This window comes from Echiichthys vipera, assembly GCF_963691815.1.
Source record: "Echiichthys vipera genome assembly, chromosome: 2".
NCBI classification, from domain to species: Eukaryota; Metazoa; Chordata; class Actinopteri; order Perciformes; family Trachinidae; genus Echiichthys; species Echiichthys vipera.
Window position 1 is genome coordinate 9,788,633 of NC_139827.1, and position 14,001 is coordinate 9,802,633.

General features: G+C 41.5%; 1 protein-coding gene across 7 annotated transcripts in view; it reads left to right on the plus strand.

The window, feature by feature from the left end:
- The window catches only part of LOC310961680 (uncharacterized protein), a 28,404-nt gene extending 14,502 nt beyond the window's left edge, over positions 1-13,902 (plus strand). For 2 of the 7 annotated variants that reach the window (XM_083933847.1, XM_083933853.1), the window contains 19 exons: positions 439-696; positions 1,740-2,090; positions 2,213-2,542; positions 3,960-4,307; positions 4,443-4,481; positions 5,187-5,316; positions 5,456-5,619; positions 5,785-6,430; positions 7,445-8,173; positions 9,363-9,465; positions 9,810-9,835; positions 10,040-10,153; positions 10,319-10,411; positions 10,506-10,704; positions 10,824-10,923; positions 11,123-11,197; positions 11,319-11,427; positions 11,584-11,686; positions 12,553-13,902. In XM_083933847.1, coding sequence (XP_083789973.1) covers positions 439-696; positions 1,740-2,090; positions 2,213-2,542; positions 3,960-4,307; positions 4,443-4,481; positions 5,187-5,316; positions 5,456-5,619; positions 5,785-6,430; positions 7,445-8,173; positions 9,363-9,465; positions 9,810-9,835; positions 10,040-10,153; positions 10,319-10,411; positions 10,506-10,704; positions 10,824-10,923; positions 11,123-11,197; positions 11,319-11,427; positions 11,584-11,686; positions 12,553-12,578 — 3,943 coding nt within the window. In that variant the 3' untranslated portion in view covers positions 12,579-13,902. The remainder of the gene's footprint in view (positions 1-438; positions 697-1,739; positions 2,091-2,212; positions 2,543-3,959; positions 4,308-4,442; positions 4,482-5,186; positions 5,317-5,455; positions 5,620-5,784; positions 6,431-7,444; positions 8,174-9,362; positions 9,466-9,809; positions 9,836-10,039; positions 10,154-10,318; positions 10,412-10,505; positions 10,705-10,823; positions 10,924-11,122; positions 11,198-11,318; positions 11,428-11,583; positions 11,687-12,552) is intronic. The other 5 variants (XM_083933852.1, XM_083933849.1, XM_083933848.1 and 2 more) reach the window with 5 other exon arrangements.
- Positions 13,903-14,001: the final 99 nt, after the last annotated feature.

Below are 14,001 nucleotides of genomic sequence, written 5' to 3' on the forward strand. Positions count from 1 at the left end.
AGTTGGCCGGTGTGTGTGAGACTCTGTGTGTGCGACCAAAAGAGAGGCGACTGTTGGCTGTGAGCACGGCTTGGGCTTTGTTTTTCTGTCTCTGCGCTGATGTCATTAGATAGGATAAAGAGTTTTTTGTGTTCCCAGAGGAGCAGCAGTTACCAGGAAAATGTGGCTACCTAGAGTAGATAAAAAGCTTGGTGTGTATGGTGTGAATGAACGTATGTGTTGAAGGGATTTAAGTTCAAAACCCCATGCTTTGTCCTCTTCTCTCCATCCACACTTCCTGTCTGATTCATCATTTCCACCTCATCCTTCCTTTGTCTTCACAGTCTGATCCTCTCTGGTTGCTCATGATTTCTTTTCCCCTGCTCTTTTGCTGGTTGCTGTTGTGTGTGCGTGGATGTGTTTGTATGCCTGTCTTCAATTGTGAGACTGTATCTACAGTGAGGCCAGCCCGGCCCCTGTGTGTCAGGCTTGTCTGGAGAAAAATTATGGAAGTCCTTTCAGCGGATCGGCAAAAGCTGCACGGGGTCACAGCAAAGTTGTGACCTTTGGGGGCGTGACTGAGATCGAGCAGCCAATAGACACAGTCACGTCAAGTGAAGGGGAGGAGACGGAGTTGCTAAGACGACTCCTTTCCAAGGCAACCGTAGCCATGCCTACCATTGGCCTGGGCTCCCAGCTTTCAGAGCGGGAACGCAGGTATGGATGAGGCCAAATACAAGACAACTGAGGCGTGAATCCAAAGTCTCTTGCATTAGTTTGGGCTTTTTGGAGGAATAAATAGGTTCCTTTCTGTTCCACAACTTATGAATGGGTTGATTTGAACTGCTTGTCAATGTCATTTTGGAAAATGATTTACATTTCAGGCCTACTTTAATTAGTAAATTAGGTAGTTTGGATGCACCTCTCTGAATTGTGCTGGTTTGCTTGTAGTTTTAAAATGAGTACAAAAGCACACACTCACATGCATGTACATGCTGCACGACAAGTAGAACTAGATAAATTGACGGCCGGTCTTTAGCTGATATTAGCTTATTGCAGGTATATCAGTAATGGCAAATACAGTATAGGTAAAAAAGTTGCAGAAGGGAAATATCAAAGACATTACAGTGGGCGTTTGATGAGAGAGCACTGGCATGTTGGCAAATTTTGGCTATTAATATCAAAAATATTTTTGTGTTTTAATGTAAAATTTAAAAAAAATTGTCTAACATATCAGCCTCAAAAATCCTGGTTGGTGTGAACCTTTTTCTCCTGAGATATTATCTGTTCAATTCTGATATGTGTCTCAGAAATGTTCTATAAAACACAACACATAGATGGAGGTTATCACATTACACATGATGGTAAAAGAGCTTCAAATGTTTCAGTTTAGTTTATTAAGTTTATGTACATCAGGGTCAGTGTACAAAAAAGAGAAGACATGCTTTGTACCAGATTCAGCCACTAGCTACTTTCCATGTGTAGTCCCCGAGCAGGTGAACGTCATCACATGGTCTTTTTAGTTTGTTTTTGTAAATTTGCATCAGTTTTGCATGTTTTTTTTCTAACCCCTGTTCATTTGCTGTGAAGACACACTCTTGAATGGTTCTAAGTTTGAAATATTATCTTTGTTACAGTCTGTATTCTGTACTCTTAGTGAGCTCCTATGGCCTGCATTTCTGCATGTTCACTCCTGGATTTTAAGGACATAGTATTCATCGCTCATGCTGCGGTTTGAGCTTTATGTGCTGCTCTCACAGCCAGGTAAATGGAGCTGGTCTCAGTCGAACCACCCCTTCCTTCGCTGACCTCCCACCCTGCAGCCCTGAAACCCCTCCTACTCTTGCAGAGCTGGATGCACGTCTGGCTCAGTATGAACGGAGAACAGAGGAGGAGGATGAGGAGGAAGAGGAGAGGATCCCAGATCTCCGCAAAGATGACATGATGGCGAGGAGGACAGGAGTTTTCCATAAACAAAGCACTGCGGCTTACAACCGTTTCCTGCCTCTACCCAGCACCAAGCGCTGCACACAAGGGGAGGTCACCACTGATGCTGCTCCGCGGAACAAAAGGGAAGTGCAGGCAGACAGGAGCAAGAAACTGAACGTCAGGTGGGCTGAGATTATTGTGTCTAACAGCGTGAGGAGGCACTAACACGCTCGGTGTGGTTTACATCAAGAGATTCTCCAGCTTGAATGTTAAGTCATTTCAATTATAGGAGTTTTTCTCGTAGAGTGGAGCAACAGCAACCCGGAGTCCCCATGGAAACACCTGAACCACACCCTGACAGGACTGTAATCCGAGCAACGTCTCAACGCGAACGTGAATATGATGATGATGAGGATGAGTATGATGACAATGAGCCTGTGCCCGACCTGGAGAAGGACGATATGATGGCTCGAAGGACCAGATCATTCCAAAAACCGAGTGCAGTCAGAACAAACCAGTCCCTCAACCAGTTCCTGCCAGTACCTGGATCAGTTAAATATAACATCGCCCCAGTGTCTGCAATGAAGCCGCTGCACAGCAGACCTAAATTCACAGAGAAGATGGCTTGTGAAAGGTATTTTCTGCGTTTGAATGAGGAGATTATGGTGTGGACCAACGACTGCCACTAACAAAGCATATTTGACTGGCAAGGAGGAAGGTTAGATCATAAGTGAAATGACCTGCTTTACTAACATTAATAAGCCTCTTTGGGTGATTTATAGTTGATCCTGACTTCGCCATGTTGTTGTTTTGGTTCCATGCCAGCATGTTTCAGTGCCTGCAGATGGATGTCTGATGCGGTTTCATTTGTATTATTTGTACATGAAAGAACTGGTCGACTTTGATTTGCTGTTGTGGTCGTATTCTTGGGGTTCTGGTTGTCTTACGGCTTAGCAAAGTTTGTGCTTGGTTTGAACTTATCTGCCCTTTTTGTTTTGGTTTGGTGAGGTTTAACCTTGGCTTTGTTTGGCATGACTTTGGTTGTTCGGTTTTAGTTGAGTATGGAGCAGCTGTTTTTTGTCTTTGTATTTAAAGTGGTATAAATCCAGGGGGGAGAAAAAGCTCTCTTGTGTTTGAAACTCTTGCGTTAATTCACCCAAATTAAAGAAATAATTCCAAAATAACTCAAAGTCATTTGCTAATAATGTCCTTATTTAACTAAGAACTGTCGTTTTGTAAAAGTTATCGGGAAAATAAAAAGGTCTTTGAAATAACTGCAGTATTAAGTATATAATATAAGTATTCATTCACCATTTATTACTGAACTCTTTTTTTTATCCACAAATGTTGAATTGTATATTTGCCTGAAGTCATTAGACACTAAAAAAAAAACGAATAATACACTTTTACTCACAAAACTTCAAAGGAAATTATTAGGAATCAAAGAGTTGAAAAATAGTTAAAAAAAAAGTGTTGTCAAAAGCACAGATTTCCCCACTTACCTGAAGTGTTATCTAGCCAAATAGATATCCAGGTTCTGAAATGTCTGCCTTTTAGAGATTACTAAAGCCCAAGACACAAGTAAACAGGGTTGACACATTCAGTCTATAAAAAATGTCCCCTCTCAATAATCTACACAATTAGCTGTCCGTAGTTTTCTTAGGGACTATATCTTCAGTAAAAGTAGTTCCAATGAAAACTTATCACAGTGAGATTTGTAAATTATCCAAACCAAAAGCTTTTGAATTTGATAGACTTTTCAATGTTTTGAGCACCACAAACCAAATTATATTCACCTACATTATATTGTTTTGGGGTGGAGGCAGATGACTGCATGACTAGATACCATAAAATGTAAGTAATGCTTTTTTTATTTTATTTTTTGTAATGCGGGTGACACTGTTGCTGTGTTGTGGCTGTGTGCTCAGGCGTGGTTAACAGTTTCTGCAAACAGAGCAGAGCAGTCGCTTCCTTTGTTGTCTGTGATGCAGTCTTGATTTACCCATTGAGTTGTATTTCCTGGTAATCTTGGCCTTCTCACTGGATTTTAGCAGCATTGTCACCGTGGCAGCAGAACCTCAGGCTCCGTTGTCCAAAGCCCCGATCCTCCCTGAATGTGTGAGGCTGAGGGAGAGGAAGGAGGAGGAGAGAAAAGAAAAGGGGAACATGACAATCCTTAACACCTCCGTCACAGATGTGACCGAGCACCTCTCTTCTCCATCGCTGACTTCTGCTCTCAGTCCTGCGGATGCACAGACTTGTGAAGTGGAAACAGAGCTGAAAAAGCAAAGTGTGAAAGAAAGAGTTGAGGAAAAGGTGGAAGAGAAAAAGAAGGACGTAAACGAGCAACCGAGAAAGAAACCTTTCTGGCTGGATGACGATGATCTACCTCCCATCATGTGAGATGTTCTTTTTGTGTCTTCATCACTTCACCTTCCCTTCTCCAGTCTGAAGTGTGACATTAGCATCAATGCTGTTGTCCATTCCCTCACCTGCTGTTTCCTCTCATTCACTTTATTCTGTTATTGTTTTAGGATGAGCCGGCGAGTTGCTTTTATGTCTCAGGAAACTGAGTAAGTCTTTCGGCGTGAACCTGGATGAGCTTCTGCATGATGACGATATATACACACTATGCACGTTCAGTTTCAAAAGTACAGTCCAAAAACCTGCTAACGTTATGCTCATCATCACGTCATGACTCATTTATAACATCCAGCTTTTTATTATCATCTTTTACTTTTAAGTTTTACTTTGAATGTCATTTTGTTTGCATTTTTTTGCTTCTTTAAAAATAATTCATAGTAGTCTAGTATGATAGTCAGTATTAAGTTGAATAAATGTGTTTGTCTTGCCAAAATATGTTTGTTATGTTTGCTCAGTTGCTTGTTTAATTGAAACAGTAACATATTTGTGTTACTGTGTGAGGGTGTGGGGCAGCACATACACAACTAATATGAATCCACGTACATACATGAAAGAACAATAAGAATGATCATGTGATATTTATGTTTAGTGGACTGTTGTTGGTTGTGTTTAAGTTTGTCTTGCTTTGGGTTCATATCATACCATCGACCATCTTTGTCTGCATTATGTATTCATTGTGAAAGGAGGCTTTTCACCTCCCTTTTTTTTTTTTAACATTACTGCGTAATCGTAAGTGAACGACGAACGTTTATTAAAAATAAACATTTTCTGTTTTCCAGAGCCAAATCGGACAAAGTGCATATGTCGGGTCAAGGGATTCAGTAATTTATACAAAATGTTGTTCTTCTCTATAGGAGTGTGAGCATGGGCGACATGCTTAACGAGGAAGAGGTGGGACAGTTACCACAACTGAGCCAATCACGATACGAGCGTATGCACGAGCAGTACAACAACTTTCAAGAAGATGACGACCACTGGCAAAACGTAAGAGACTTACAGTATGGCATTTAAATTGAGTGTGACTGGTCCATTATAGTAAAAGATACATAACATAATGTCCATCTTATTCAAATAACTACAACATCCTGAAATAACGTTCCCGTTTGTCCACTTTTTGATACTGTGGCAGGATTTGGCTCGCTGGAAGAATCGGCGTCGCAGCGCGTCACAGGAACTGATCAAGAAAGAGGAAGAGAGGAAGAGGATGGAGAAAAGGATGAAGGAAGAGGGAAGTGACAGCAACAAGAGGAAAAGCATTAAGACCTATAAAGAGATTGTGGAGGAGAAGTAAGGATGATATTGAGAAAACATAACTAGTTATTAATAAAGCTATCTATCTATTTATCTATCCGTCTATCTATCTATCTATCTATCTATCTATCTATCTATCTATCTATCTATCTACCTAAACATCAAATTCCATGTTTCTCTCCACTTCCTTCTCTTTTCCAGAGAGCGCAGAGAGGCAGAGTTGTGTGACGCCTACAGGAATGCAGCCACTCCAGAAGAGGCTGCCATGGTTTTACAGCGTTACGCTCTTCGCTTCACCATCAGTGACGCAACACTGGACAGCCTAAAACTACCCAGATCCACTGGAAGTCCCAAATTGGACCTCAATCGCGTGGACAAGGAGCACAAAACAACATCACCTGTTAATGAGTCTAAAACATCAGATCCTCCGCACAACATAACAGAACCACCTGTTATAAAAGACCAGAGGCACACAGAACGTAAAGAGCTGGGCACGGATATTACTGCTCAACAAGAGACCTCAGTTTCTGTCTCCCCGACGCCTGGCAGCGCCCTCAGCCCGGCCACAAACTCAGAAAACGTGCCACCTCGCTCACTAGAACTGAATGAACCTCAATCCAAACCGACAGAATCTCCAACCACACAACAAAAACAACCGATTACAAGAGACGCAAAGCCTCAAACCAAACACACTCCGCCTCAGATTGCACAGGTGCAGCCTCACACCACACAGTCTGTACACACACTCCCCTCCCCTCCATCTGTAGCTCCCAGACCTGTCCCCCTGCTAGCAGCCAAGCCCTACTGCCAGCCCAAGAGCACACAGTCTGGACACAAACCTGTCAAGGTGAGAGCTCCATATCAGTCGGTCACACCAGTCAGCATCATCTGATACTTCATTATTCCTCCAATGCCCGACCACATGCTTGAATCAAAGAAGGTGTTTGTTGTATTTAGGAAGCTATATCTATTTAACTTCTTACCCAGTGACATAGATGCTGTTTTCAGTTCTCTAAATTTAGTTTGAAGGTGTGTTTATTCATGTAAAGCTTATTCAGTGGCAACAAGTATCAACGCTCATCTTACTGAACAACATGATGTGATATTAGTGTTGATAATTTCTCTGTTGACAAAGAAATATGTCAAGGTCAAACATCTGATCCACGTTAAATGGTGGATTAATACAAATATGTAAACTTACATACTAGTTCCCAGATCTTTGGCTTTTGGTTGCTGCTCACGTGGTCCACCATATTCTCTGCTTTTATCTGTGGTTTTATTTCATTTTTAGCTTTTTGCACATATACACATATATAGAAAGACAGAAAAAAATAAGAAAACATTTGATTATTGTGACAGCAGGAGATTATTGTGACAGCAGGAGATGTTAGAAGCCACAAATGACCTAAGATTCAATTCAATTTTGATTGATAGCTACCAATGGTCACAAAATAACTCCGCTCCTCCAAGTGGAACCTGAACCATTTTATAAGAAGATAAAAACATTGATTTATCTTTTTATGCTGTAATCACTGTCGGTTTTCGCTGCATATTCCAGAATTTTGTGGATACGAAATATAATCTTTGTCCCAAACAAAAATATAAGTATCGTTCATTTTTAAAGACATTTCTTAGGAAGGAACAAAAGAACAATAATAAATCAAAGTGATTGTAAAAGATGTTTAATTAGCTGCAACTGATCCCTTAAACATCCACTGGGCTAGACAAGGCAATACTTTTACCATACCTTTAAAATACCTGCAGATATAAAAATGACATTCATGAATGTGAGGTACTCTCACTAAATAAGAAAAATAGACTATCCTTGTAATCCTGGCTTCTGTGCATTTGTCCCACTCAGATGGACGGGTTGGTGCGAGTGAATGGAGAGACGACTGAAGATTTGTCTGTTTCCATTCCACCTACATCTGCTCGGCACTCGTCACTGGAGGTCAGAGACGTTCCCTATGAGCAGACGGAGAAAAACGTTCCCTCTAAACAGACGGAGAAAGACGTTCCCTCAGAGCAGACGGAGAAAAACGTTCCATCTAAACAGACGGAGAAAGATGTTCCCTCAGAGCAGACGAAGAAAAACGTTCCCCCAGAGCAGACGGAGAAAGTTGTTCCCTTCAAACAGACGGAGAAAGAGGTTCCCTCCAAACAGACGGAGAAAGAGGTTCCCTCAGAGCAGACGGAGAAAGAGGTTCCCCCCAAACAGACGGAGAAAGAGGTTCCCTCCAAACAGATAGAGAAAGTTGTTCCCTCCAAACAGACGGAGAAAGAGGTTCCCTCCAAACAGACGGAGAAAGAGGTTCCCTCCAAACAGACGGAGAAAGAGGTTCCCGTCAAACAGACGGAGAAAGAGGTTCCCTACAAACAGATGGAGGAAGTTGTTCCCTCAGAGCAGATTGTGACCAATCAGGAGAAGGTGGAGCAGACGCCACCGTTACAGACAGAAAGAACGACCACGTCTTTAGGCTCTGCCATCAGCTCCCTGATCGGAGGCCGAAACTGTACCATCACGACAACCATTGTGACGGAGCTCACACATGTGGAGCCACATCAGCCAGTTAGCCAAAGCAATGGACAGGTAATGCCAACATGTTCATGTTTAAGGACCAAATACCTTTGTTTCTCGTGGGTTTGTCCATTTCAAACAAGTAATGCATGCTTTACTTTACTGCTGATCCTTTTCAAAAAGAACGCTGTTGTTTTTAGATGGTTTCTTTTGTATTAATATATATTTTTCTAACCTTCCAGGCAAACATAGGTTTCAATTATTTTTAATACACTATGAGGAATAACCTTCAGAAATGTCCTAGTGGCGTGTGAATTGTGATCCATCACAGTGAAAATGGTGTTGTCTTTGCTCTGTTGTGTCATCACTGCATGGAAATAAGTGGGAACTGTACTTGTGAATTTTCCATTCAGATGCATTCAAGTGTTTATGGAAAGCCTTGACACCTGAGACACAAGCATCAGCTGTCAATTCTTACCATCCACGAGCTGTTAGTGGAAAATGAAACCCAGGAGACAAACTGAAAGCAAACATGTGTGCTGTTAAACAATTATATCAGGAGTTTAGTTAACACATTGCATTCAAATGTTGCGGTTAAGAATCTGCCATTGATGTTCTTCATCTTTATTGTCTCAAAGTGAGAGCACAAACAGAAAGGCGCGAGAAGGGAATAGGATCAACTTGAATGTGTCCATGCACCTTAGAGTCCAAACTGCAGTAAAAAAAACAATGAATACAACATACAGCAGACATAAAAAAAGAAATGCAGTGCTACTTACAACCATACACAGCTATTGCACAAACCAGGAACCAGTTACATGTTTTACCTTCCTCAGAAGGTTAAAAAACCAAAAGTACAAAAGAACATTTGGTTGTGGTTCAATCTTTGTTGAGGAAGTTTATATAATTTCTTAAAGAAGAGAGAAGGTATATCTCACAGTGGAGAGACATTAGCCACTGTGATGGATGTCCTATGAAAAGGTCTCCTCAGGTAGATTTTAATATTAGTTTTTATGAACTGAAACCAGCAACTGCGTGAAGAGAAAACAGTCAAAATATCAATTAAAAAATGGAAATAACGAGGGTTTATTTGGGACATGAAACTGGTCAGCAATAATTAAAGTGATTTGCACTTGATCAACGACAGCAGCATGGTACATTCTTTTATTTTTTTTATAATTATACATAAATACAAATAGAGACAAAATAATCTTAGATCCACTTGCCAGTTCATGAATTTGGTTGGATATTTGACTTTCAGGTCAATGGTACGGCGGTGTTTTCTGGCAGTCCAGTGGAAGAGAAAAGAGTGCAGCCAGCTACATCACCAAACAGCATGCAAGATTATTCTCCCACTGTCACAGGTAACACCGTAAATTATAAAGTATCATTTACTGCATAATTCCATGCAGATATTCCTTAGCTTTTCTTTCAGCATACCACTTTTGATTACAATTTACAGACACACTTGACTTGTACATAGGCATTGTATGTTGCCATTGTTCCTTTTTATATTTATTTATCTACATATGCATCTTTTCACCTACTGTATTAACATAATAGTATCTCTAAAGTTTTATTTTACCCATCTCTGTTTAGCTCTGTGTCCTTGTTTTAAGCTGTATGTCTACTTCTAACTCCTTGTAAATGTTGTGTGCGTAAGTGCATCAAGAGTCATATACCTTGTGTGTGTCTTTCTCTACCACAGAGGGGCTTGAGGAGAGCAGTGTCACTGTGAGTATCTCTCAGCAGCTCCAGCTAGTTTTTTCTGTTTCTCCCTTATTCTTAAATTTGACCCTGTCCTGACCCTTCGTCTCCAGTAGTCGCTGTAGTCAAACGTGTCCTCTCACTTTTCCTCTCTTTCTGTCCCTTTTGGTCCGTATACGTGTTTGTGTGTGTGTGTGTGTGTGCGCGTGAATGTCGGTCGGGTCTGGGTAGATTGAGACCCCCATGTTGAACTTGGCTAAACGTGTTAATCACTGGGTCTGGGACCCCAATGAGGAACGTAAACGCCTGGAAAGTTGGCAACAGGAGCAGGAGCGCCTCCTACAGGTACACTGGTGAAATGGTGTGTATGTGCATGGCACCATGAATGTTCAGCAGAAAACAGACAGCAATGGATGTTCTGGATGTGTGTATACATGTGTTTATGTGTGTGTCATATGTGTGGGTTTTTTTGTGCTTACAGTGTTTAACATGTACAGTGTTTCTCTGCAGGAGCAATACCAGAGAGAACAGGAGAAGCTGAAGAAGGAGTGGGAGAAAGCACAGCTAGAGGTGCAGGAGGAGGAACGAAAGCACAATGAGGAGGTACGCTCACACACACACACGAAATCAAAAGCACCACTCGATGCTTTCGTATGTCTTGTGCGTTGTGTATTCATTTTGTGCTTACTTCTTACAGGAGAGAAAAATCCTGGAGGAGACTGTAACACCATTAAATCCCATCGGCTCGTTAAACCAGCAGTCGGTCCAGACGGGGACGGCTTCATCAGCTCCAGAAAACAACAAGATAGAAGGAGGAAACGTGCCTCTCCAGCAAAACGGCCAAAGAGGAGAAGGGAACGAAGATCAGCATGCATCCAAGCTGCATTTTTTCCAGGGTGAGATGCACGCTGTAATACACACTCATGTGCAGGAGCTGTCCACAGTCTCAGTTCAAGCATGTAATCCTCAGAGTTTCTGTGATAGAAGACTGTTTTAGGATGTTTTATTTTTGTAGATTCTGCATGTGATGGCGAACCTTCGAAGAAACTGGAAATGTGGAAGACGTCCTCTCTGGATCGCAACCCTCAGCTAAACCAGCCACATATCGTTAAAAGGTTTGCCAGGGCGCTCTCGTGCACCTTTGTGTATTTTAGGGTTGTCCAATGTTGCTGCATGTTTGTCCTGAATGTATGTGAAGTTGTTGTTGTTGTTGTCTTTCTGTTATTTCAGAAACAGACTTCTCTTATGTATAAACAGCGATAAATGTGTTACAAACATGTTACAGATGCATATATTTATTTTTTTTAACCACAGGTCTGAATCACATGACGCTGTAACAGCCAAACAGCTGCCCTCCCCTTCCTCACCTCAGCCTCCGTCACCCACCAGGTAATGAAGTGAGCCCAAAACTACATGTGTGAAAGAAAATGCAATTTATAATTGCATCAAAATGCTTTAATGTTCGTTTTCCTCCTCCTGTATGTGTGTGTGTGTGTGTGTTTGTGCGTAGGTGTGTTAGTGGGAAGAGACTTTGTTCTGGTTGTTCTCAGCCGTTGGGAAAAGGAGCCGCCATGATCATCGATACACTGGGACTGTTTTTCCACATTCAGTGTTTCAAAGTACTGTGTTATTCTAGTACCCACACACACTAATCTTTATACTTTATTTTACTTTACGCAGAAGCAGCAAAGTTTACTAAAGCATGTGTGCTCCATCACAATTAAGTACAAGATGTGTGTGTAATGTTAATAGTCAGCTGTATTTCTCTCCCTCAGTGTGGAGGGTGTGAAGGGCAGCTGGGTGACGCCACTGCAGGGACTGACGTACGGATTCGTAACGGACACCTGAGCTGTCATGAGTGCTATATTGCATCTCGCGGTGAGAACACACACACACACACACACACACACACACACACACACAAACAGAAATGTGGTCTTACATTAGAAGTGAGCCCCATTAATGACATTTATCTACTTAAAATAAAGAGGGGCTTGCACATGTTTACCCCACATGCAAGAGTTTGGCAACTAGCTGGTTATTGTGGTGATAAAGGATTATGAAGTATGAGTAGGTTTTAAGGCAATTCTTATCTTTCTTGCATGCCTCACAGCGATTCCCTCCAAAGTCCCACCCTCTTCATCTGCCCGACCTGACGTTCCCCCAACACAGGTGCTGAGGGACATGCTGCGTTCAAATGCAATGGGAATTCCAAAGTTTCTGACCTCCAACAAGGTTAAGTGCTCTTGAATGCCTGTAAAAGTGTAGCCTCCTTCTATCAAATTCGGGGAGAGATCAACCTACCCTGAATTCACTAGAAGGAGGTTCCACTTTGACAGGCATTCCAGTGCACTTTGCCTAGTTGGAGGTCCGAAACTTCGGACTTCCCATTGCACTCGAACGCAGCAATTCCCTCAGCACAAGTGTCGGGGATCCAAATTTGGATCTTGATCATTTTGCTCCTTTACTTAGAAAGCGAGCCACGTCTTCATGTATAGTGATTGTACATTATTGCTGCTATTGTCTTCATATTTATCTGCTACAGTGTCGTGTTGTAGCAGCGTTGACTCATTAAAGGGAAGGAAAGTGTTGATGCCTGCGCTGTATGTTGACATCGATCCGGCATCTTCCATCAAAGTGGCTCCCGACAAGAATTAGATCAAACAACAATTAACAATTTAATAACGTTACATTTAATAGTTACGAGCGCAGACTTTCACACATTTCCTTGTGTTTGTCTGCAGGCAGAGGTCAGCCCACCACACTATGAATACCTGCATTTGAACTGGAACCCCTCACTATCCTCGTCTTTGATTGGACAGAGAAGAATTCGCTAACATCCTGGACATCCTGGAATATTCTGGAAAACTCTTGGAATCATCGTCTTTTTCCTGAAATGCACGAAAAAAGCTTTATGGACGCTAGCGAGAGCAAAACCTGGACTAACATGTGGACTGAGCGACACAGCATCTCATGTACATACAGCACAGTGTGTGTGGATGTGCTTATTACAGTAACAGTACATGTATATCACATTTTAGTGTGTGTGGCATGGAGAAATCAGTGTGTTTAGACCTCTTGCACATCCATACTTGGCACAGTTAAGACACTAAAATAAGGATCTGTTGTCACAAGCTTAACATGTTACGCTAAAAACTACACATCACGCTCTGGTTTCATTAACTCCTGCTTCTGCACTGATCATTTCACTGGTTCGGGTTGGAAAACCTGAAGTAGCTTGACATTATAATGCCTTATTCATCATCATCATCATCATCATCATCATCATCATACCTTCTCGTTCTCTTTGGGTTTCGTGTTTACAGTTTTGCATGAAAGAAGAACATATATAAGTTATTGTGAGTATTGCTCAGACGGAGTTAGCGTGACTTTAACTTTCCTCTTCTATGTTGTATATCATCATGATATTTTTTGAATTGTTTAGGGGAAAGCTGGCTAACTTACACAAGCTTTTTTTTTGTCTTTATAATTAATTTTACTGGAATGAGAATGCATGTTATTGATTATATACTTGTTGTTCTTTGGATTTTTAAATATTTTTCCCTTTAAGATGTTTTAGCCATTCTTTATTCTCATAGACTTACCGCATCCGAATAAGTGCCTTATGTAATGAATGCGAGGGCTAGTGTATGAGTAGTTAACACTCACGCGGACCTCTGGGTCTCGGCACATGTGTGTGTGTGCGTGTGCGTGTGTGTGTGTGCGTGTATGAAATCATGCATGTATAAGTATGTATGCAACGTGTGATTAAACTTGAAGCACAGTTCCATACCAGCAAAACACATTTTAAATGGATCTCCTTATCACCTGCTGCTCTCTTCCACCACCTCCAACGAGCTAAACCAATGACACAACGTGATTTGCTGCTTCCCTGTTAATTATTCTCCCACAGAACGACATTTTCACTAATGTCCTGTAACCTCTCCTCGTCTGCCTCTATCACAAGTGTTGCTGAACGCCTCTCTCCTTTGTCATCGCCTCTATCTGAACACCCGACAGCGTCTTCATCATTCAGAGGAACAGAGCGCTCGGTTCTTTTATAGCAAGTGTATGTTTATCAATAAAATATTTTAAATGGGATGCTGTCTGACTTTTATTTATACTTTTGTTTTTTATTCATCAAAATGCAATTTTAGTAAGCAGATGAAATAATAAACTCACTCTTGACTGTA